The 24,245-nt window shown below is 33.9% G+C and overlaps 1 protein-coding gene across 2 annotated transcripts in view; it reads right to left on the bottom strand.

The window, feature by feature from the left end:
• LOC118188629 (carbohydrate sulfotransferase 1-like) overlaps window positions 1–21,683 on the bottom strand; it is a 29,469-nt gene extending 7,786 nt beyond the window's left edge. Inside the window, exons 1-2 of one of the 2 annotated variants that reach the window (XM_035359121.2) lie at window positions 20,193–21,683; window positions 16,783–16,968 (exon numbers count right to left, since the gene is read on the bottom strand). In XM_035359121.2, coding sequence (XP_035215012.1) covers window positions 16,783–16,951 — 169 coding nt within the window. In that variant the 5' untranslated portion in view covers window positions 16,952–16,968; window positions 20,193–21,683. Of the gene's footprint in view, window positions 1–16,782; window positions 18,569–20,192 lie in introns of those variants that run through there. The other variant, XM_035359120.2, reaches the window with a different exon arrangement.
• Window positions 21,684–24,245: the final 2,562 nt, after the last annotated feature.

The raw sequence follows: 24,245 nt of genomic DNA, 5'->3' as shown, positions 1-24,245 counted from the left end.
TTTACATACTCTTTACTAAAAACACAAAATGATTCGCAGCATAAAAACAAAGCTGATTTGGGGAAATCTTGAGTATATTCAAAAGCTTATTCATTAAATGCAACTGAATAACTTTCAGTAATTCATTAGCGCGTTTTCTTTCGCAACTTTTACTGATTTATTTAAAGCAAAACTTAAGTGTACAATTTGCTATTTTGGACACGTTATTGAATTACTAATTTCAGCGAAATTTACTGAACAACCTTTGCGGCGTATTAATAATTCAAGAGCTTTTAGTGTTTGTGAGAGTGGTATGATTATATGACGCGCATAGTTGTAAATCCAGCCGTAATGTTTAATTTTCCGTTTAGTGATAATTGAATGACTGGAAAGCTTCGACGGTAAGTGGCACGAGTCGTATCTAATTTCATATTCTGGATAATGCAGTAATTATTCTTTGGGACAAAAGGTTCATGAAATATAATTAGTTACAGCTGTAAATGGCTGACGTTATTTAAAGCCTGACATTCCTTTCATATAACATTTACATTAAGATGCTCTACCTATAATGCATAGTAGTATGCAATGACAATTTGAGAAGCTGAAACAATTGCAATTTTAATGACAAATGTTCTTGTACAATCAAATCAGAATATTCGTAAGCTGAAATTATTACATAAATTGCGTAAATTATGCCGGATTTAAGTGTTTTATTGTATTTAATGATTAGATAACTTTCTACAATCATATTTCTCATTTCTATATTTTGCACAGCTTAATATATTGGGCAAACTTATTTAAAAACGACACTTAATGACAGTTCAAAACAAGTTATTTAATTTTTGTACTCCATTTTCTGAGTTTAATGAAATTATAGGCGGGTGTATTAAAATTCTGTAATTTTGGCATAATAGTCAAATAAACAAATTTAAAATTCGGATGGATTTCGTAGCTTACACCAGAAAATTATTTCAGCGTCTGAAATGAAAGTTGATTGAAAGGCCTAAACATGACATTTAAAAATCTTGATTTTTAGCGAGCAGACATGCTTCGTAACTGCTTATTCTTGCTTTCAACTCACATTCGCACAGGTAACTTGATTTCAAAAATTGGAATCTTGCAGGAGTAAGAGCTTAGCAAGTCTGTGAACGCTCCTTTGCCATCAATTTTTCATAGCTTTTCAAGAATTTTTCAAATTCAGTTATCGGCATTTCTTATTAATTTTAACAAGATTTCGAATTTACAAAGTACTTTTTGTTTTGTCTTTTATGTTTTATTCTTTATCATATTCTATTTGAAACTTTCTCTCTTAGTTTGCTAAATTGCTTTGTGTGCCAGATAGCTAAAATATTATGCAATGTACACTAATGCGTTAGTATAGAGGGTGTTTACACATTTTTAAAACAAATTTGGGGGCGTTTAATTAATGATAAAATGTTAAAAGTATTTTTTTTATGTTCGATCTAATATTCTTTTTTCTGGGTTATGTTTTCATCGTGATTTCCATGGCAGAATGACTTTTTGTTAAATTTCCAGGAATACTAATTTGCATTTCTCTTCCACTACTTCCCTGAGACTATCAATCGTGATGAGTTTGCGCATAGGATCAGCTCTCTTCAAGAGACTAAAAGCATAATAGTCCATAAGTGAAAAGTCAGGAGATTTTGTAGTAATACATTGAAAAGGTTTACATACAATACCTGTATCATGCCCCATTTTATCAAGGAATGCAGAGGTACTTTCCGAAGTATGATTTGTTTTGTCTTCATGAAATTTCACTGTTTGAAAGCCGCTGAGATAAAGAAATGGAATTTCTTCTGTAAATATCAGATGTAAAACGTTTTTTGATAGCATATTTAGTTGATTTTTTTTTTATTTCCCGTTGTATGAGACTCCTGTTGGCAATCATAAACCCGTTACTGAAACTTTCTTTGCATTGACGAAGCCAGGTTTCTACATTTTTTTTCTTTTCGTTTTCGATTATAAATAGATCTTGTTCTGTTGCAGTCATTTAGGTAAATCTATACTTCATCAACGAGTGCGATGTATTTCCGTTTATCTCCCGATAAATAGTTTAAATAGTTTTCATATAGGGTTCTACAAACTGTTTTCCATTAAGCCGCATGCTTCGGCAAAGCTGTTGGACATTAATTTTTTAGCTTATTTAAGTTGTAAATCTGGGTTTATTATTTTACTTATTGTTCTATAGATGTATTTAAAGACTCTGCAATTCATTTCTACGTCGGCAGATTTTCTGTTGTTACCAACGATTTAACTTGGAAAACATTAGAAACAGTACTCATCTTTGTCGGATATTTGTTTCGCATATCTTTCCATGTCGAAGTAGTGACTGATGCAGTGGCGTAGCTAGGGTGGGGCAAAGGGGGACATCTGTCCCCGGGCGCAGCATCCAGGGGGCGCCAAATTGATGGTACGAAATTTTAGAATGAAGTCTTTTCCATTCGTGGCACACAAAAAGGGGCGCCAAAACTTCAGTTGTCCCCGGGCGCTGAAAACCCTAGCTACGCCTCTGGATTGACGGTATTTCCTTTTCCGATTAATAATACTGCGTATTTTGCACTAGCAAATACCGTGCATTTCACAAAGATTTTGAATAATGGCATATAAATATTTCTCTTTGGAAAGCGCAAAAACATATCCTTCAATCCGCAGCTATTTTACGTATGACCTTTTGAAAGAAGAATAAATTTAATAGTAGCAGACTATATTTGTCATTTCAAATAATAAGCTTTTGACATGCGTTTTTAATTCATTATCCAACCGTTCTAAAAATGTGAAAGAGTCCTGTGAAATACTATCAAATTAAAATCCACTCAATCTTAGGGTAGAAAGGAAAATGCTAGATAAATATTTTTTAACCTAAGAAATTTAAAAAAAAAAGGGAGGCATCAGAAATATGTAAGTCATTGTAATTAAATTTAATCCTACGATACACGATTTAAACATTTTACGCTGATGTATAATATACTGCTATTCCAGAATAAATGTAGCACTAAGAAAGAACTGATTTACAGCGAAGATTTTTACTGGAGACAATACGCGTGATGTAGCGTTTGGATGATTAAAATTTCGAAACTGTATTTGAGGTGTATTTTAAACTTATTGTATTGTTTGCCCCACTTTAGCAGGTGACGGAGGACGGGGACATCTGATGTCTAACAAAGATAAGCAGTACATGTCCCACGCCTTCCACAATCTTGAACGGGCAGGTCCCGAGTCCCAGGAGACCTACCTCAGAAATGTATTTGCTTCTCTGTGAAGTCGCGTGAACAAACAGAGATTTGGATGATGTTACATAAATATATGAGCATTATCTGTCCCACTTTAGCGCATAGCATGGTAATGACCAATACAAATTTTAGGTAGTTGTCTGCAGAAAGTTATTCTGGGCAAACTGAATACATTTCCACAGTTTGCCAATTGTAGTAGACGTGTGTGCCAGTAGTCTTTCCCTACTTCCAGCGACTATGAATTAATAGCTTTTAAGCTAGGAGTTCCAGTTTATTACTACACAAAACAAAGGTTTAAAACAAAGAATAGAGGTCATTCAAAATTCACAAAATTATGTAACGAAATTCTGCTTAAACATTTAAATGATCTGGACGCTTGCACAAGTGATCCTGAGCTATATAATATCTATGATACGATTTATAAGACCTCGTTAAAGCTGCCAAAGCCACCTACAAGATGAAGCGTTTCAAATTAAAGGACACCATCTCCTGATGGAATACAAAACTTATGGAACAGAGCAGAAGGCTACGAACGTACCGAAGGCTGACACAGGCAGAGAAAAATCCTAAAAACAGGCAGAGAAAGTTCCATCTCACAAAATAGAAAATACTTTATGTAAGATGACTATTAAAAAGACGAAAAGAGAAGCTTGGAAACTCCACTGTGGTACAGTAATGGATACTTACGGTAGGGTGCACAAAATCGCACACAACAAAGTTTTTAAACGTCTGGAAATTAGTGGGTTCTCGGCTGAGAATCACCTGTGAGGATATCTTGCAACATTTTGGGTTGCATAATCATCAAAGATCCTCAGGAGGACACTGAAGACAGACCAGAGTACGTTACAGAAGGAGGAGTTGGTCTACAAGAGTGCATGACTTAGCTCCGCCGCCCAGAAAGGAAGCAGTCCGAATTGTAAGTGTTTTGGCTAAATGGAAAGCGCCTAGAACGGATGGTCTGGATGGTTGCATCACTTCCCGGCCATCATGAAGCATGCATAAACTGCACTTTTTTAAAGACAGGAAAAGCTCCTCATGACCCCGGGTCGTATGGACCAGTAAGCTTCCATTAGCAGAATTATAGAACTGGTGGTATTACAAGGTCTCAACTACTTTCTCAACAGGAATACGGTAATTCATGATCTACAGTACAAGGAGTCTCAACACAGACTTCCTTGAATAAACTACTCGATTTTATCACGGAGAACGGGAATAATTAGCTTCATACGTCTGTTATCGCTATAGTCATTCAAGAGTCCTTCGACTCACTCTGGCCAGATGTGGTTGAATGTCTCCATGATATAAAGTGTCCGTTGGAAATCCTAAATATCCTTATAAGGCATTTTCTCCCTTCTTTCTGCGTGCTTTCGTGGTGTAATGGTTAGCACATTCGGCGCGTATTCGAGAGGTCCAGGTAACTCATTCTAAACTCATTCTGGAGAAGTAGACGAAACAGTACAAGTTCAGGAAAAATTTAATTTAGTAAATAATATGCTAATTAAAATAAGCCTTTTTGATTAATATTTAGTTTATTGATAATTTTAAATTCACGAGATTTTTTAAGTTAAGGATCTGGTTATGTTTTTCTTGTATTAAATCTTACAGTTTATTTTTGTTCAACGCTTGCGAATATCAGTGAACAACAATGTGAATTTGTAACTTGAGTTTTTTACCCTTCCTTCTACATAACAGAAAATAAACTAGTAAGTTTTAATTTTTCTTTTTGAATTTTTATTTTAACTCCTACAGAAAGAAGTAGTTAGTTGCAATGGTGATCGTCCATCTGAGAAAGGTTTTAAGGATGAAAGCGGATTATTTTAAGAAACTTTGTACATTTAAAGCAGTTTTGTGGATTTAAAATCAAGCAGTTAGTGTGTATACTTACAAAACCTGTGTTTAATTAAGTTGGAAAGTGATATATACACTGAACTTTTGTATGTTTACAAGTGATAAATACAGTACAAAGTCCAAGATCCGGAAGTCCAAAATTCGGAACTCAAAGCCACCAACAACCCTTTTTTTTTTTTTTTTTTTTTTTTCGGATTTTTTTTGTATGCTTTACGCATGCGTATTTGATTTCCCCCCCCATAATAAAATATGCGGGGAGTCCCGATTCCTAATTTCACTTCGGCACTAAATAAAATACCTCGTTTTTGAAGAAACAATGATTTTAGCATAAATCTGTGTGATCAATAATTGACTCCATAGCTTGGCATACGTCTCAAACCGAACATTCAACATAGGAACATCGTCGACAACATAAATCGTACGCAGTATTTTATTTCTTTGACGCCCAACCTGCCGAATCATTATTTATTATATTTAGCTTTCATCACCGTATGTTTATCAGAATATGATAACTTCAATAATGACTCACGTAGCGATGCCTAAATAATTTGTTATGTATTAGTAATTGAATAGCCAAGAATGTAACCTTTCCTGTTGACATTAGTGAACTTACATACACTAATTTAACAAAAATTTCTTTCGGTATTAGATTTTGTGAATGATACTAACAGGCCCAAAGGGGCTACTGGTTTAAGAATAACTGATTTGTTATTCATATAAACCCAGAACAGGGTCAGGGCTCGTATGGCCGCACCGGGCGGCGGAATTTGGGAAAGACAAAATTTTTGAAATTTAGAGAACCACCGATCAACAAAATTAAGAGAATGACAAAATTTTCTGGATTTAGGGAAATCACTGGGACCCAGAATTTAAGGGCGGTAAAAATTTAGAACTTAGGGAGCCCCTTGATAGCAGAATTTAGGAATCGACTGACTGCATCAGGGGATAAGATAGCTAGCGCTCGGCCTTAATTGTATGTGGGAATTTACTTATGCAGGGCTCAGATAAGCCTTAAACATGTGCAAGAAATAGACGTAAGTATAATAAATAACTAAAACGATGCATTTCAGGCTTAACTGTCTCAGTGCCCGATAGAAGCAAGATAAAATTTAGTTGAAAACCTTGATTTTCGTCTCCAATCTCATGACAGCTGATACTGAAGCTGCTGATGTATTTGCAGATGATGTTATTGAACTCACCAATAACGAAAAGTTCTCTCTCCGGAACAAATTTACAACCCTGATAAAACTGGTTTTTTCCTAGCAATATGTAACGCGAAATACCTTGCAACCTCTACAAAAGAAGGCTCCAGGTGTCAAAGATTCGAAAACAAAACTAACAACTTTAGTATGCGCAAATAATGCAGGAGCGCACAAGTGTAAACGTTTCGTAATCGGAAAAAACACACGACCTCGAGCATTTAAAGTAATAAAGATGTTCCCCGTTATATATCGCGCAAATAAAACAGAATGGATGACACAAGCGTTAATGAATGATTAGTTTGAAAATTATTTCATATCCGAGGCTCGGCAACATTTGAATTCGGTTGGTTTACCTGATGACGCAAATGCTATCCTGATTGTAGACAACTGTACGGCTCATACTTCGCTTAAAGTTATCGGTATTATTCTTTCCCATAAATCGTACGTCCATCATTCAGACTTTAGATATCGGAATAATGGGCGCACTGAAATGCAAATGTAAAGTAGCATGTTTACAGCCCATATTAAATTTCTTGAATAATGGCAAGAGTATTAAGAACTTTTTGAAATATTTTAGCACAAAATCTGCTATGTACAGCATCGCAAGATCGTGGGGGGATGTGTCTCCAGATACTTTAAAAAGGTTTTGGCATAATTTATGGCCATCTGCCATATTTCATGGGGAGGCTGATGAAGATAACAGCCGCGAATTGAAAGGTTTTTCGGATATCGCAAACCAAAGGTGAAATTTTCCAATTAATGGATTTTGTAAACAAATGTGGAGAAGAGGTGATAAATGAAGATGATACAGTAGAATTTTTCATTGCCATGACAATGCCCTAATCGTCAATCAATTAACAGACGACGAAATCTGTAGTATGCTCCTAGATCCAGAAAATACCACTACCGATAGTGAAGAAAATGCCAGAGAAGTTTTGGAAACGAAAAAATTTTTATTGACAAGTTAGTCGGAATTCTCGACACGGGAATTACAGGACTTGAACAATGTAACTTTGTAACTGAATAAGAAATTATAAGAGAAAATATTAGCGCAAAAAACGAAGCAATTAAACAACTTATATTGAACGAAATGTTCAATCAAGTAAACAAACAAACATTAAGCTTTTTTTTTTTTTTTTTTGTAAATTTTGATACCCCTTAGATCATTATTTCATAAATCACTATTTCATATTTTTAATTTATAATTCCATATACCATCTTACTAGATTTAAAGTGATGATCTAATATTTAAAAAAATCCCAAATCCGAGATTGCCGAAGTCCCGATAAGTTCGGATCTCGGACTTTGTATTATATAGCAAATTTTAATTAATTGTTGCAAAGTTGTGTAGTTGCAAAGTTAAAAGGCGTATGTTCCATTCCCACTATTTCTGATTTTCAGCTATTCTCTAATGCCGAACCTAAGGAATAATTGTTGTTGTTGTTGTGACTAATCCCGCTTGTCTGATATCAGAGCGAGCCCGCAAAATTCATCGTGGCAAGGAGGCAAGATTGTGCCTGCAATTGGTCATGTAGGTGACAGTACCACTTTGCTAAGTTCCGCCCCCAATTTTGAAGAAGGGTCGGGTTCTTCCCGGAGAGATGGGTCCGAGAATCTCCCATCCTTCTTTCCCTACCACCAAACTCTCGAGAGGAGTTCCGGCTCGCCACATATTTAGAGTGCCCCCATGCCGCATAGACACCATACATTTACAAACATCCGTGCCTTCTCCGGGATTCAAACCCGGTCCCTTCGGTTTGGCAGTCAGCGTCGCTAACCACTATCCCGGTTGGGCGGCACAGACTATTTAGAAAACACCAGTAAATTAATTTACAGGTTACCATAATTATATTTTCGACAGTTTCTGTTATGTCATATTTAAAAAAATTTTTTGATTGCTAAGATAATGCATATTGATTGCATTTGCTTTCAACAGAGTTTAAAATTAACCAATGAAAAGAACGGACGAAATGCAGAAGCAAAGTATTCTGGTGCGTTGATTAATCCGAAATCAACCAATTTCGTGCTAAAAATAACACTTGTGCAATAAAGTTACTTGAAAGCTGTAGAATACTTGAAAGCTTCGAAACATTACTCTATCATTAAAATGTCATAAACGATTCTATTAAAATCACAAAGCTGTAGAAGTTAAGTTGATGAAAGAATTCAATTGATGCTGAAAGGTTATAATCCAAATTTTACACCACTTCTCTTCGCACACAGTTATTTTCATGAAGGTAATATTATCCAGCTTAAAATAGCGGTCTAGCGAAACTTTTCGTTGCCATGCAGGGTTTAAGTTTTGCTTAATTGTTCGACTTCAGCCAAGTATGACAGAACGTGATGTTCATCATTACAATCTCATTTGAATAATATGCTGCGGATTTTGCCTGAGCGGTAAGTATAACTCTCGTGGCCAATCACTCAAATGAATGTGTCAGTGCTTCCAGTGGAAAGACGTGTTTGAATGAAAAATCCCCAGTTTTCAATGATAAATTTGAATACCGTGGAAGCATAACTGTAATTGTTTCTGATGTAGCATGTAATTGTTATTATTCATGACGAAATTGTAATAATTCAAATTCCTGGTAAAAAATAAACTTAATTCCAATCAATAAAAACAAAACAGGTTTGGAAAATAATTACACACATATATATAATGTAAAGGATATAATATACATGCAAAGGACTTATATATGTATATAATTTTTATACAAAGTAAATTAAAATAAAAATGCGTTTAAAATACATCCCATGTCCAGTTCGACACAGAATATTTTTTTTTTTTAAAGCACAGAGGTGAGCTGTATGACAGACGCAGAAAATGCCAAAAACAAAAGTGAAAAGATATTTACATCTTCCGTTTCGTATAATTTCATAAAAAAGGTAGTTAAACTATAGTGACCAATCCAAAAACTGTTTTCACCACAAAACTGCAGTTTTTCATGATAGGCTGTACCTAAACCATTATGGCGTTATAGTCTTCATATTCTTAATTCAGTTGAATAAGGAATTCTTGTCAAAATGTTTACATTAATTTTAATTTATATGCCGCCCAGACGGTATATTGGGTAGAAGAACTTTTTGCGGTATCGAAATGTTCGGGTTCGAATCCTGGAGAAGGCATAATTGTAACTTGCCTTCCTTTTACGCTTACGCAACGTTGGACGCCTATTAAGTGCCTTCACAATAAAATGGCCACCACTTATGGCCTTAGGAGTGGCCAATGCTGAATAGACAACTGCCCGCCATTGGATAACAAAAATTTAACTTATATTAGACTGTGTAATAATCATCTACCTCTTTTATTAACAATGGACCTACTTCAGTTGTCAAGTCTCAAGTCCTCTTTAGTGAGTTCTGTATTCTGTTACATTTGACTTTTTTCTTTTCCTGCCTTTTTCTCTTTTAAGTTTCTTATAATTTGTAATTTACAAGAAATATCTATATATTCTGGGAGACCCATATTATACTTCCTCGGGGTGCTTTAATTTCTTACAAAACTAATGTCACTCTAAGATTAAAATTCTTGCATTTTAAATTTCAAACTGGGTGTTCATTTCATATATATAGTACCGCAAATTGAAGCTGGAAAATTATACTTGATGACTGCTAGCACATAGTAAGCAATTTTAACTTATTAATTGGTGTGAGTAAATAAAATGATAATTAAGAACCCAATGGAAGATTTGTTTGAAATTTGTATATATTAGAAAACTACCGAGTGTCCTAACATAATGGTTTACACTTTTTGAACTTTAGAAACAGAGAAGTTACTAAAGAAAAACTGATTGGCAATTTAAAGTTGCAATATCTGGGTTGAATATGTATGAGCGCAGGTAGGCATTTTGTTGCTTTCCCTTCCATAATAACAGAAATATTTCCATAACTCTAAAATGAGACATAGGTATACACTAAATATCAGAGGGTTGTAACCCTCTGATATTCATTTGCTTTGTTTCAAACAGCATAAGTAAAATTTTAAGGAGTATCGGAAAATTGAGAATGTGCACGAATTGCAAGGCTGATGGGGCTCGTATCAGTCATATTTAACAAGTACGAGATTGCGGGATTAGCTTGATGAGAAAGGAATCGTGTATGATCTGAAGGAAGGATGTTTCATCAACAATACCAAACAAAACAAATACTTTCAACATGTATGTCACAAAACTAAGGACACAAGATAATGTGACACATAGATTAAGAATGAATATGTTTCCCTTCTCACTAGAATCATATCTGTTGATTTGTTCTACAGCGTTATATTGTTTCCATTGGAAGAACATTTAGATCTTTAAGATAAATGACAACATAAAATTAGTTATTAATAATATTGCTACTGATTAATGTTCGAAGATTATAAACATTATTATTAGGTACCTTGCAAACAAACAGAAAGAGCTTCGCCTGTATTCATATAACAATGCATAGGGATCTAATAAGCATTAATGTATATTTTTACTGGTTGTTGTTTTTGTCGTGCCATATTACATGGAACAATGGTTTCCAGACCCTATTCCGAAGAGAGGTTAGACTTCTATTTTCCACCCCCAATTTTGAGGAAAAATTGGGGGTGGAATTTTACTGGTAAACAACATTATTACCCGGGGAAGGGGAATTTTTACTGGTAAACAACATTATTGTACGCAAGGAATTACAATGTTAATACCCTCTGTTGGCGTTTAAAATTAGCTTTCATGTAACTTTATGAAAAATTATTACTCACCCCGCGGGGCAATCAAAAATTATATTAAACGGTACGGAACTTACGTTTCACTAAAAGAGAAAGATGTAGAATGAAGTACAGGAAAGCATTAAATCTAATAGCTGATTAAATTCTCTAATTATCTTGATATTTTTCAGTTAATAGTTAGCCGTTACTGACTGGCAAAAGTCAGTAGTTATAAGTCTTAAAATTCATTGGTAAATGGTTTAATGCTTTACAGATGAAGCGATTCTTACTTTTCTTAGAAGCGAAAACTAGTTTGAAATTTAATACAAAACTTTGCAGCGAAGGTAAATATAAAATCAGTATATAAACAGGAAAAGGAGGCTACGGATTACAGAAATTGACCAAAGTATTATTTTTCCTGGCAATGCTACCTTAACTTATTCGAACATGCATGGGAGAAAATTATGAGAAATGAGTTAGCCATTTCGTCACCTCTTGCCACTATTATTGTCATCATCATCATCATCACTTTCTTCTTTTGCCTTTTTATAACACTGAATAATAGAAAATAATTTTTCATTCGTTTTTTTTACAGGCTATGGATATATTTTCTACAGGAAACTTTGCAGACCTTCGTATAACAATGAACTTTTGGGATACAAAGGCTGAAGAAGTAGCAAAAAGGTCACCAGATAAACAAATTTCTTTCTCTATTACCTAAATTCACTGGATATAGATGAGTGTCATTTCATTTTTATTAAGCAGACTAGCTACACTAAATCGTCGCTTTCGAATAATACAACCACTCTGTTCACTTACACTCGTGCATAATAGATACAAGATTTCGTCGTTTGGGAACTTAAATAAAGTTTTTCTCCTTAATATTTATATTTATAGAAAGGACAATTACCGTTTTAGCCGTTTCCTTTAGTTTTCCAAATTTTCCTTTTTACTGGTACTCGACACATATTGTGTTCCACTATTTTAGTTTACCTTTATTTTATATTTTCTTTCTTTAATGTAAATTGAAATTTAAATTTTGAAATTTTAAGTTGACTTTTGTATCTCTCATTGGAATTCCAGTTTAAATATGTACGAAGCGCAGAGAATTTTCGTATTCTAATATTGGGGTTTCTCTGGCTCTCTTTTAAAATATTTATGACCGCAGACTGTCAAACAAAACTTTAAGATATACTGATCTTCGGAAACGAACGTTCCACTTCTTTCTTAATAGATTAAACTTCCTCATTTCATTATACGAAAATACTTAAAAAGACGGGATGGTCCAAAAAAAACTTTAAGATGTTGATGATTTTTGGACACTTATAAGTATTTTCTCTCTTCTTTCCCCGTGTCTTCGTGGTGTAACTACTAGATAGCACGTCGAATATGTAATCCGGAGATCCAGAGTTCGAATTCGGACGCAGTGTTGCCAAATCGTGCGATTTTGCGCAAATTTGCGCAAAATCGCACTCAATTAAAATTTGCGACTTTTGACATTATTAATTGGTGTGCTACTAAAATTTTAATATTTACGATTTGCGAAATTTTTACGGCATCCATCATTTTCTTATGCTATTTTTTGCGACTTCAAAGAGTTTTTTAATATATCGTAAAATGCTTTTATTTTAAAATAATTTATCAATTAAATATAATTTATATTAAAAAATAGTTTATTTAGGCTTAAATAAAAGTTGACATCTGGCAATCATATTTATATGTGGGCTTTCCTTTTCAAGCCTGCACAGCCTGATACCGGTATAACAAGAAAGAGGTAAGGAAAGTGGAAAAAGAAAAAAGAAAGAAAATAATGCTTCGGGACTTCTCACCATCCTTCCTCGTCCCCCGTGCGTTTTGTTTTTAAGTCAGTCCCCCCCCCCAGTTCTATGGTGATAATCAATCGAACCAAAGAACTTGCAGAAGTGGGAGAAATACCTTATATCTTAAGTAATCAGAATCTGAAACAAATCCACCACACAGAACGGAAATCTCACTGAAAAGCATTCCTCAATTAAAATGTTCACAATTAAGGAGACTCCTACACCTTAAACCCCTCCTGATCCTCGAATATGTGACTGTTGCAAGAATTGGAATATTTTATTTATTTTAAAAACAATTACTTCCAACTTTTTACAGCTGATTTCATGATATAGCTGCTTTGGAAACTAGTAACCAAAAAGTTTGTGTTGCCACAAATATGTTTGTAATTTAATCCGCTTTGTGACAAAATATTTCGCCATATTTCCACCTTGCGCGCATGATATTTTAAAAATGGCTGATGGTACATACTTGAAATCGGATGGAATTCTTTATATGGGCACTATTTTCTAACTGAACCAACACTCTGATGAATGTTTTACTATTGAAAAATTTTATGGACGAAAACATTACAAATTTTTTTAATAAAATACATTTTATAAACTCAACTCAAAATAAAATAAAAATTGAACATGAAATTTTTAGAATTTTAGGTTCACAGTAGTTTCCAAACGTTATAGAAGCTATATATTAAATATGGAATTAAATTATGAAACAGAATGTTTTAAACTGTGCGCGCAAGTTGGAAACTCGACGAAAAATGTTGTCACAAAGCGGATTAAATTATAAAAATATTTGTGGCAACACAAACTTTCTAATGACTATTTCAGAAAGCAGCTATATTATATAGTCAGCTGTAAAAAGTTGGTAGTAATTGCTTTTAAAATAAATAAGTTATCCCAATTCTTGCAACAGTCACCTATTCGAACATCTTATGGGTTTTAAGGTGTATAAGTCCCCTTAAGCAAAAAACAATGAATTAAAAAAATTAACTGCCAACTGAAAAAAATTAATAGAAAAGAGCTAACAGTCTAAGCGTGAGGAATTTCTTAAGAGTGGATATCTGCAAATTAATTTAAAAGTTGAAACTAAATTAAATGAGAATTAATTAAAAAAGAAATGGATCTTTAAACAACTGAAAATGAGCAATATATAGTTTTAAAATTTTCGTTAAAGATCAGATATGTAATTAAAAAGACTAAGAATTGAATACAGTCTGTAACTTACAGAAGCAATAGACGGTAAATTTGAGATGACGTCAGAGGTCACGTGAGCCTGCGTACCTATGACGTCACAAAAATCACGTGATCTCTGACGTCATTTGCGATTTTTTTTTTTTTTTTTTCCCGATTTTTTAGCCTTCTTTTGCTACTTTAGTCGAAATTTTTCTGGCAGCACTGTTCCGGTGGGGTCATTGCGGATTTCTTCAGTTTACTCGCTTCGAAAGGTCTAAAAGGTCTCTACAAACGGCACCCGAAAGAATACTTAGTGGAACCCCTATTCGTCACCACTAGGATTTGATGGTTGTGTCTCCTCAACCCAATTCTCTTTTTAAAAGGGCTTATATAAGGTACTCTCTCTCTCCTTTCCACGTGCCTTAGTGGTGTAACTGGATGGCACTTCCGACGCATAATCGGGAGGCCTGGAGTTCAAATTCCCTCTAGGGTATTGCACGATTTTTACGTCTCCTGCATCTATGTAACCTAATGACTCTGCACACTGACTGTCTACTTCTTAATAGATAAAATATTTGCACTACTATACACTCAAATATTTGCAAACACGGGACGGTTCAACAAACCTTTAAGATGGTGATAACTTTCGGCCGCTGACGGTCCACTTCCATAATTTTTCGTTTTATAACAAATCTAAAAATTTCTTATGAGAGTACTCCTCTTTGTGCTGCCACCATAAATAAAAAATAACTTCTAACATCTTCGTAATTTTCTTAAGTTCATAGCGATTTGATGCGGTCGATGACTAGATGAAAAAAACACGTGTGTCTTTTTTTCTTTCTTTTACTTTTTATTCAATTTTAACAGTTGAAGGTCATGTTATACACCTCGGGAATAATATAGTTTTTTTTACATAGAGAAATAACCTCTGCAGACGCAGAAAGATTGAACACTAGAAAGTCTCAAATCATTCTCACCCCTTTATATTTCCTGCACTCTAGCAAGTAAGCAAGTAACAGCAGAGAGGGGAGATACAAACTCTCATTTGGAGCTTCTTTTTTTCGGTCAGGTAAACCGCGATAGAAGTTGAACGGACAGCTTGGTTCACTCTCATCAAAAAAAGAAACTCATTAATTGTAAACACATGTTGTAATGGTACAGTACGTAGACTATTTTTTATCTCGTATAACATATTTCTGACTCGTGTCTAGGCATTTTACTAACTATTAAGTAACACATGAAGGTACTAAAAAGTTAAGTTGTAAAGAATTAACGCGTTCCCCTTTATGCGCTCTAGCAAAGGGGAGATCGGTAATTTTAATTTCTAACTAGCAAATAGGAAACATATGTTTCAAATCCTAGTAAAAGCACTGCTGTTTTTTAACGTTTTCCTATTCTGTTAATTTAATGATTATAGTCTATAGGAAACACACGAACTAAAAGGTGACAATTCTTTAGCGCATGGATTTGGTCTGGTTTGGTGTATCTATTTAGTCGGCTTTTAAGTGGGTGGATAATACGAGGAATTATTGCATGGAATACATGCTATCACAGCGTACGTGATTAGCTACCAGGTGGAAGATCCATGATTCGAATTCCCGCGACGGAGCTGTTAATTTCCAGCGTTTCATACGCTCACATTTTCAATGATCTCTGCAAGGGTGATACTGAAGCTGAAATAACATGAGCTTGATTTTAAAAATACAGTTTGAACTATTAACATTTTGCTTTTGTTCAAAAATGTGAGGTTGTAATCTCATACTCCAAATCTGCATACTTATGTATATTTGCGTGTGTAAAAGTTCAGAGACATAGTATACAAAAAAATTTTGTGATGAATATTAGATGCTGATGTTTCAAATAAACATTGTCCTAATGTAGCTAAAAGTAGTATATAATCAAAAGTACGATTTATAAATTTATCCGACCTGAATTCTCCAATAAACTTAATCTTTGCTACGAATAAGCTAATCCTATGCATTCCTTTGTGATGCTCGTTATATCCAAACGAACAAAGCAGCAGATAAGATTTTTGGTTATCCTCCAAAAAGTGTAGAAAATATCGTAAGATCCAAACGAACAAAGCAGCAGATAAAATTTTTGGTTATCCTCCAAAAGTGTGGAAAATATCGTAAGCCACTTGTTATATATAGTAGCATTTAAAAAGCCACTGCCTGCATTTTATGTCGTTATGTTCATGCTCTGGCACGTAAAAGGATGAGACATGTCTTATCTACATGTATTACAGGATATTTCTTAGAATTCAAAAAGCAAATGAATAGCAAAAGTGCATTTGGTGTCCTAAAAATTAAGGAATAAATAAAAAAATTAGCATATTAGAAAAAAGAAACAATACTTAGCATAAAGGTGGATACAGAATATGCGTACGCACTCATATTAACCCGCAGAAAAAAATTTCCATATTAACAGGTTTTAACAAAGAAGTGCGTTAGGTGTAAGCACTACAAAAACCGCCTGCTTGCATCTTTGTGAAAGAGTTTACATCTTGTTTTACGGACTTCAGAAAGTTAATTCAAATAGCTAAATTAAAAAAAAAATAAAGGATAATAATAATAAATATTAAAATTTTAAATACGCATAAACTGAACTGCATTCAATGTAATAGTATACTACTATGCAAATTTTTATATTGCTTCAATAATTTTAATAAATGCGTTAAATTTTGTTACTTTACGAAAATAATTAAGAAAGTTTATCACTGGAAAGCAGAAGTTAAAATTAAAATAACTGGCAATAATTATCTGTTACTTAATTAACTGAAAGAAAGTTATTTGAAGAGCAATAAGTTTAAATACATATCATGTTTATTTATTTACCTTTCTTACAGCTATCCTTTCGATGAATGGGTCCATTTGACTTGTTTCCAGCAATATGCTGATGCCCATAGATTAATAGAAGTAAACATAAGGAAATAAAATATAACCATTTCATTGGGCGGGTACTAAATATGGAAAAATAACTCATAATTCGTATCGAAGAAACCATACGAGTTCCCCTTTTATCTGAAAGAAAAGCAGAATTAATTTGATACATGAACTGTAGATAAAAAAAAGAAAGCTATTTGGTACACGTTATAAAAGTATTTTAATTTTCTAAATATCAAGGATGAAACTGAAATTTTACTATCAAGAAAAATATAAAATTCCTAAAACTACGCAGAATGAATAAGAATCCAATAAGTAAAATTTAAAAAAATGCATTAAATAAAAGTTCAAGAGATTACAGAGAGTAAAATTACTGAGAATTCAATTATGTATTTAAAGAGAGAATTAGAAGTACTTCATAAAACCATACTGCACTCAGAATATGATATATGAATTAAAATTCGCATCGCAAAAAAGGGTGTTATTGCTAAGCATTATAAAAAATAGAACAGATTGTAGCAAGAAATAGGGCAGAAATTATTTGTTGCAACTTTAAGTACAAGCCTTTATGTGGAACAAGAATGTACGATTATATCCTGAATAACTTTTGTTTAATTAATTAAGTGCAAAATCCCCATCAGGCTTTAATTTGTGATAGAAACATTACGTGTGGTTCGACGTTGCTATTTTGAATTTCCATGATTTTATGTTATGCATTTTGAAGTGTTGGCGATTAATTCAGTAGACCATCGTAACTATTTAGCTTAAAATTGTTTCAAGTGTTAAACTGGAATCTGACTAGGAAAATCAGATCACATATTTCTTTCAGTTTTGCATAATGTTTTTGTATCCTTTAATTTATATAACATTTTTAACGAAATTTTTAAAGTTTAAAAAAAGTTTTCGGTATGTTATACGACACGTTCATGAGACTGCAATTCATTAAACTCTTCTTCTTTTAGCAGTTTAATTATCCTTGGAAGGTTTTGAAGTAAATGAAGAGAAGTGCAGAAAAATGGGTTTAAAATTTGAACCTGTGGTTCGAAATTACTTTTTCCAAAGAGAAGATTAAATTAGATTAAATTAGATTTTGCGAATTAGAATATACATATACACACACATTTGACATATAAATGCTTAAATTTCGTGTGTATGTGCTTCAGTTGGAAAATATTTTGAACTCTGAATAGTTAAACATTCAGGAATAACAATATTTTAAAAAATGAGAAGTAACTTTCGATTATTAACTTAAAATTATAGTAAAAAATTCTGGCTTCTTGCAGAAACTAAAATTGATTTTCTACCTTGGTGTCAAATTTGTCAATATCTAATTTTCAAATCTTAAGAAAAGTCTTTTTTTTTAATCAGATAAATTCCCAATCAGAAGAACTGAATTCGTTATATTTTTCCAATCATTGATCCTTTTCTGATACTGATTAAAGGCATGTATTTACATATTTATTTTATTAAATGCATAGTTGATAGTAATATTAAAATGGATCTTTTTATTTTAACACATAAATACTGATTTTAAAGCACTGATCACTTGACAACGGGTATGACTTAAAATAATAATAGTGAAAGAACATTGGTGCTACACTAGACAACATTTTGAAGAAAAACGTTTGAAGTAAAAGAAAACTGATTAACATTTTCAAGTTAATAAAGTAAAAACTCAAGTTCATTTAAACTTCAGTCTTTTTATTTCAAGTCACTAAAATGCTCTAACTAAATGTTTAATTCTCAACTTTTTAACTTTTAAATTAATTTAAGATTACAATAACTAGAACAATAAAATTTCAATGTAATATTAAAGACGGTCAGTTATCTGAAGCTAGAAAATTCCACCATTATTTATGAATTATTTTATCTATGTTTTCTATTTTTAGAAGATAATTATGATTTGTAAAATACTTGTTTTATAAAACTGAATAAAAGATTTTTATTCCCGAAAATATAAATCACAGAAAACCACAGAAAACATTTGTTTTCCATAATTGCAAAATTCTTAATCAGAAAATGCAAAGGAAAGCTGTAAAGATTTTTAATTAACAACAATTCTTTTACACGATGATCACGTTCATAAGTGCCAAATATATTGAAATAATTTTCTCCACTTTAAAACTTACCATCCTTTTATTACCTAAACTTAAAAGCCCGCCAGCGGCCGAGCGGTAAAAACGCTGAACACTGGTAGTTCGGTCTGAGGTTCGAATACCGCGACCGGGCTGTCTGCATGTGCGTTTTCGTGGTTTTTCCCATGTGTAACGTGTATATGAGCCAGTTTTCCTTAGAAAGTCCTCCAGGAAGGCATCCCTCCCTTTAGGCAGATAGCCCCCGTGTGCTTTGCCATAATTAAATAATCCGTCCAAATCCTAAACTTAAAACTAAAAAAAAATTTGTTCTCTGACCTAAGATTCCTAAACAAAGAAGAAAAATAACAGTTTATAGTCGTAGTTTTTGCCTGCCTATAAGCATATTTTCCTAACCTAGGAAAGTCTTCTCTTTGGAAAAAGTAATTTCGAACCACAGGTTCAAATTTTAAACCCATTTTCTTCTGGAATGCGCGTTCTCTAACTCACATTAAAAACATATACTCTCATCAACTGATCATAGTATGAATTATTTAAATTGCATGTTATTCATTTAAAATAAAACAAGAGAGTGAATTAAAAACTGGATCTTTTTTATATTTGGGTTTGTAAATTCTTAAAAATTAGATTTTTAAAGACCGACATTTATAATGCAAAAAATTGCGCTCTAAACCCTCATTTGCAAAGCATTTAATGCCTCAAAAATATCGCATTTGTTTCGTTTTTTCTAACATATAATTGAAAATTATGGTACTTAAAACCCATAAAGTTCGGTCAGCAGTAAAACTATGTTTCTTGCTCATTAGATTTAAATGCAATTCGCACTGTCTTCTTATTATTCGGCTGAATTTGTCTTTTAGTCATATCATGGTTAAACAAATGCATAGCATAATACAAATGCATAGTTCAAAGAAGAAACTCTGTGGAGTTTTACACCGTCTCTCCTGCTTCAAAAATAAAGACTCTTTTATAGACTTTACCGCAAATAATATAATTTTTAAAATGCAAAGATATGGAGAATATAATTATTTAACACTGTTAGTGCGTTAACGTTTCAACATTTTTCTTTACCTCAGACTACGGTGTAAAACTCCACAGAGTTTCTTCTTTGAATTAATGAAATTAATTGCTTTTCTAGATATGAAACTGGAAACATCTGAGAGAGTATGTTTCATCAGGAGTTGTTCAAGAAATATAAAAATGATCATAATAATGATAATAAAAATAACAATAACAATGATTGAAAGAAAGTAAACTGTTTTCGCTTACCATAACAAGGACCAAACCGTGATATTTGGAATAGTCCGGACCTTCCAAAAATTGCTCCCGCTTCCAGGAATGGCAGTTCATTTAATGACAGTACAGAAAACAGGAATATTTCTCCACGTGCTATGACGACAGGCTAAAATCGATGGCCTTTAGCGGCGCATTTTTTCTCTTGCTTCAACGTTGTTCACGACAGAAGGTATTATTTTGTTCATTTTCTTTTTTTCATGTATACGGCAGTTAACCTTAGTGAACACTTTTCTTGTCATCAAAATTGATTTATTTTAGTAAGGTAAACAATAATTTTGCTTTATCTCATTTTGTTTTTATTTTGTAACTTTCCAAGGAATTTCTCCCGCCTTCTTATCGTTCCTTCGTGATGTAAAGGTCTGCACACTAAGCGCGTATTCCAGAGGTCCGTGGTTCGATTCGCGGCGAAGGTGTTGCTCATTTTTCAAGTCTCCTGCTTCAAAAATACCTAATATCTCTACAACTTTAGTTTGTATTTAGTCTCTTAAAACAGCATTTCATGACAAAACACATTTTTTTCATTTATTCCTTTTTTAATGAGGTAAAATTTGAAACATATAAGTATTTTCTTTAGAGTAACCTAGTTTTTGACGCAACTCTTAAAATAACATTCGTCTAAATTCGAATCAAAATATTGTTCGTGCATGAATAAATGCATCCTGTAAATCTTACAGCGATATTTTATAACTAGAACACATGTTAGAAATGATAATTTCTAAATTAGAAAAGCATTGTCCGTATTTATTCCTTTCGCAATGACTAAACTAGCCATCAGATCGGTACTAATGAATTTGAAAGTTTCTGCTTCGTACGATAACGTCATCAGCCCTTTTTTTAAAGATTTTCATGGTTATATCAGTATATTTAATCGTTTTTTTTCTTTCCCTTATATGATTCATTTTCTTCAAAGCTTTCCAAATCAATCTCGCACCCCAACTGCCTTTTTTCAGATTTTTATGTGCCATCTTAAGCACAACAAATCGTAAACCACTTATTAATATGTGAAACAGGTAAGTGGAATCACAGAACTTCAAGCCGTAAAACTAACCAAGCTAGTTCACCTACATTTCCTTATGTAATGTCATTCATAATTAATTAGTTCAGTTTTAATTATGACACTCATAAAATTATGAAAAAATACACTTTACTCGTATTAAGAGCATTTTCTTTGCCGCCCAGCTGATATAGTGGTTAGCGTCGCTGACTATCCAGCTCAAGGGCCCGGGTTCGAATCCCGGAGAAGACATGGATGTTTGTAAATGTATAGATTCGGTGCCTCATGGCGGTACTCTAAATATGCGGCGAGCCGAAAGTCCTTTCGTGTGGTTTGGTTTAAGCGGAGAGTTGTGGGAGACCCTTAGACCCATCCCCCCGGGAGCTCTCCATCAAAATTGGAAGCGGAATGGAGCAAAATAGCACTGTCACCTGTAAGGTGCTTAAGGCTGTTGCCAACGATAAACGTAAACTTGCCACGACGTATTTAGTAGTCTTGGGTTGATGTTACAGTCAGATAAGTGAGCATAAGTAACAACAAACAACACATTTTTCTTTTGTGGTAAATAAATGCTTGGTGTCAAATTCTGGGCACTGCAACTGTTCGATGGTTAGCCGAACGCATTCAGTGATTTCCGAATGCAACAGGTGAATGTAGGATATAACCCGTATTAGCCAGCATGGAGTATTCAGTGGATGTTGAATGTAACCGGCAATAGCCAGTATGGGCCATTTTGTGGATGCCAAATACTATAACGAGCGCTAGCCAGTATATTAGGGGATGCCGGAGGTAGACAAACGTTACCGTAAAAACGTAAAGGAATATTACTAAATTGAAAATCTTAGGTACAGTTTTCTCAGTTTTGTATTTGCTATTGTTTTTACAGCTCAGAATATAAATGCTGAAATACGAGGGTTGGGGCAAAACTCATGGCAACTATTTTTTTCTTGTAGATATGTGAACGGATCACAAAACGTATATGTGTCGTTTGAAAGTTCTGCAGGCATAGTGCGTATGCAGAACAACAGATGGTTCTGTGATAGTTGGCTCTGTTGTAGCGAGGGTTCTGAAATCAGTCAGTTGGTAAGTGTCGTGAGAGATGGAAGTAACCCGTGTTGAGCAGCGTAGAAGCCCTTGGGAATAATGCCCTACCATATTGTACAGTAGCACGGTGAGTAGGAAAGTTTCGGCAAGGACCAGTGATGAGCAACGTTCGAGACGACCGGTGAGTGTGTAGACCGACTTGCACCTGCCGTCATCGAGCACCTCATGGATGAAGACAGACGATGGACGGTACTAGAGTTAGAGAGGGCAAGTGGCATCGAAAAACGCATCGTCCACAGGATATTGCGTAATGAGCTAGCGTCAGAATCCTTCCCCACTCAAATTGATGGTGATCGTCGTGTATGACGTCAGGGGTGTCATTGTTTGCCACTTTGTTCCTCATGGCAGAACAGTGACCGCAGAGTACTACAGGGACTTCCTGGTGCGACAGGTACGACGTGGCGTTTGGGATAAACGTCCGGATCTTGTGGACAGTGCAATAATTCTGCACGACAATGGAAGCCACATAAAGCAGAGTGTGTACGGATACTCCGACATTGGGGATGTAAGAATTGGAGCACCCACCGGTACTCTCCTGACCTTTCGCTCTGTGACTTTAATCTCATTCCCAAGATTAAGGAACCAATACGAGGTAGGCGGTTTGCAACACGAGAGGACATTGCTAATGCTGAGCGCCAACAGATGACCCGAGTCACACATGGTGCGGCAAATGCTGAGGCTGATGGTATTCAGCGCCTCCATCGTAGGCAGCATGTGATGACAATAGCAGGGAACTATTGAACAATTGAGGGTCTTTAGGCTCAGGTTTGTCATGTCAACTTCTTACGTGTGTTGTGTTATCATTCTTATGCACGGTGAAGGCCATATTGCCCTGCATACTACCGTAATAAATTCGTGTGTTACGATAATTCAGTGCTATTCATTGTCCACATATGTAGTTAAGACCTTGTCCTTTCGTCTGTATATGTCACATTTTCCAACCGGACTGGTATCTTCAAGAAAAAAAATAGTTCCCATGACTTTTGCCCCAACCTACGTATTTTGAACTTTTCTGTGTTTGTTGTTATTAACGTATATTTAAAATATCATTTCGGAATTGTTTATTTAAAATGTTAAAAAATATTTTATAGAATATTAGAAGTTTCCCAAATTACGTAAAACAAAAAACATCAAAATTGAAAAAGGTACTCAGAATTGAATCTAAAATACGTTTCAAAGTTTCAAAGCTGTTAAACAAGTAATGCATTGCGATATTAAACAAATGCTTAAGTTTGCAAAAAGTGGTACCTGTGTATATGTTAATTCTTCTGCTTATATTAGTTTTAAATCTATTTATTCAGTTCATGAATGAATAAATGCACCCTGCAAATTTTACAGCAATATTTTATAACTAGATATTTCTAAATTAGAAAAGCATTGTCCATATTTACCCGTATTTATATTTTGAAATAGACTACAAGAACAGTCTATTTCAAAATTAAGTCATGGCTTAATTTCCAAATTAAGCCCTGACTTAATTTTGAAATTATCATTTTAGGGAAAAAAAAACTTTTTTTAAAAGAAATGTTTTTCAAAATTTTTTACTGTATCTGACTTTAAACAAACAAAAAAATTAAATATAAATTATTTGCGTAATTACATGTGTTTACGAACAGTTGATGCAATGAGAAAACAATTACATTTACTTTCATAAATATGATTAATAATTCTAAGGCTAATTGACTATAAGGACGTAACTACAGTATCCAATATGCCATTCCATAAAGGATAGTCGCACAAAATTAATTAAGTAATTAAATTAGGTTTTCTTTTTTAATATAAAGCTCACCATTGGCAGAGTGGTAAAGTCGCTTAACACTGGCAGTTCAACCTGGGCCCTATTCCAGATGAATGAACAGGCTGCATGGACGTTTTCGTGGTTTTGTAACGCACATTCGTGCCAGATTCGAACCGTCTCCACCGATAGA

Source organism: Stegodyphus dumicola, chromosome 4, assembly GCF_044657685.1.
Source record: "Stegodyphus dumicola isolate Sdum_Otavi_A_Nest chromosome 4, ASM4465768v1".
In the NCBI taxonomy this organism is placed as follows: domain Eukaryota; kingdom Metazoa; phylum Arthropoda; class Arachnida; order Araneae; family Eresidae; genus Stegodyphus; species Stegodyphus dumicola.
The sequence above is the reverse complement of the archived record's forward strand: the minus strand, read 5'-3'. Positions and strand labels throughout refer to the sequence as shown.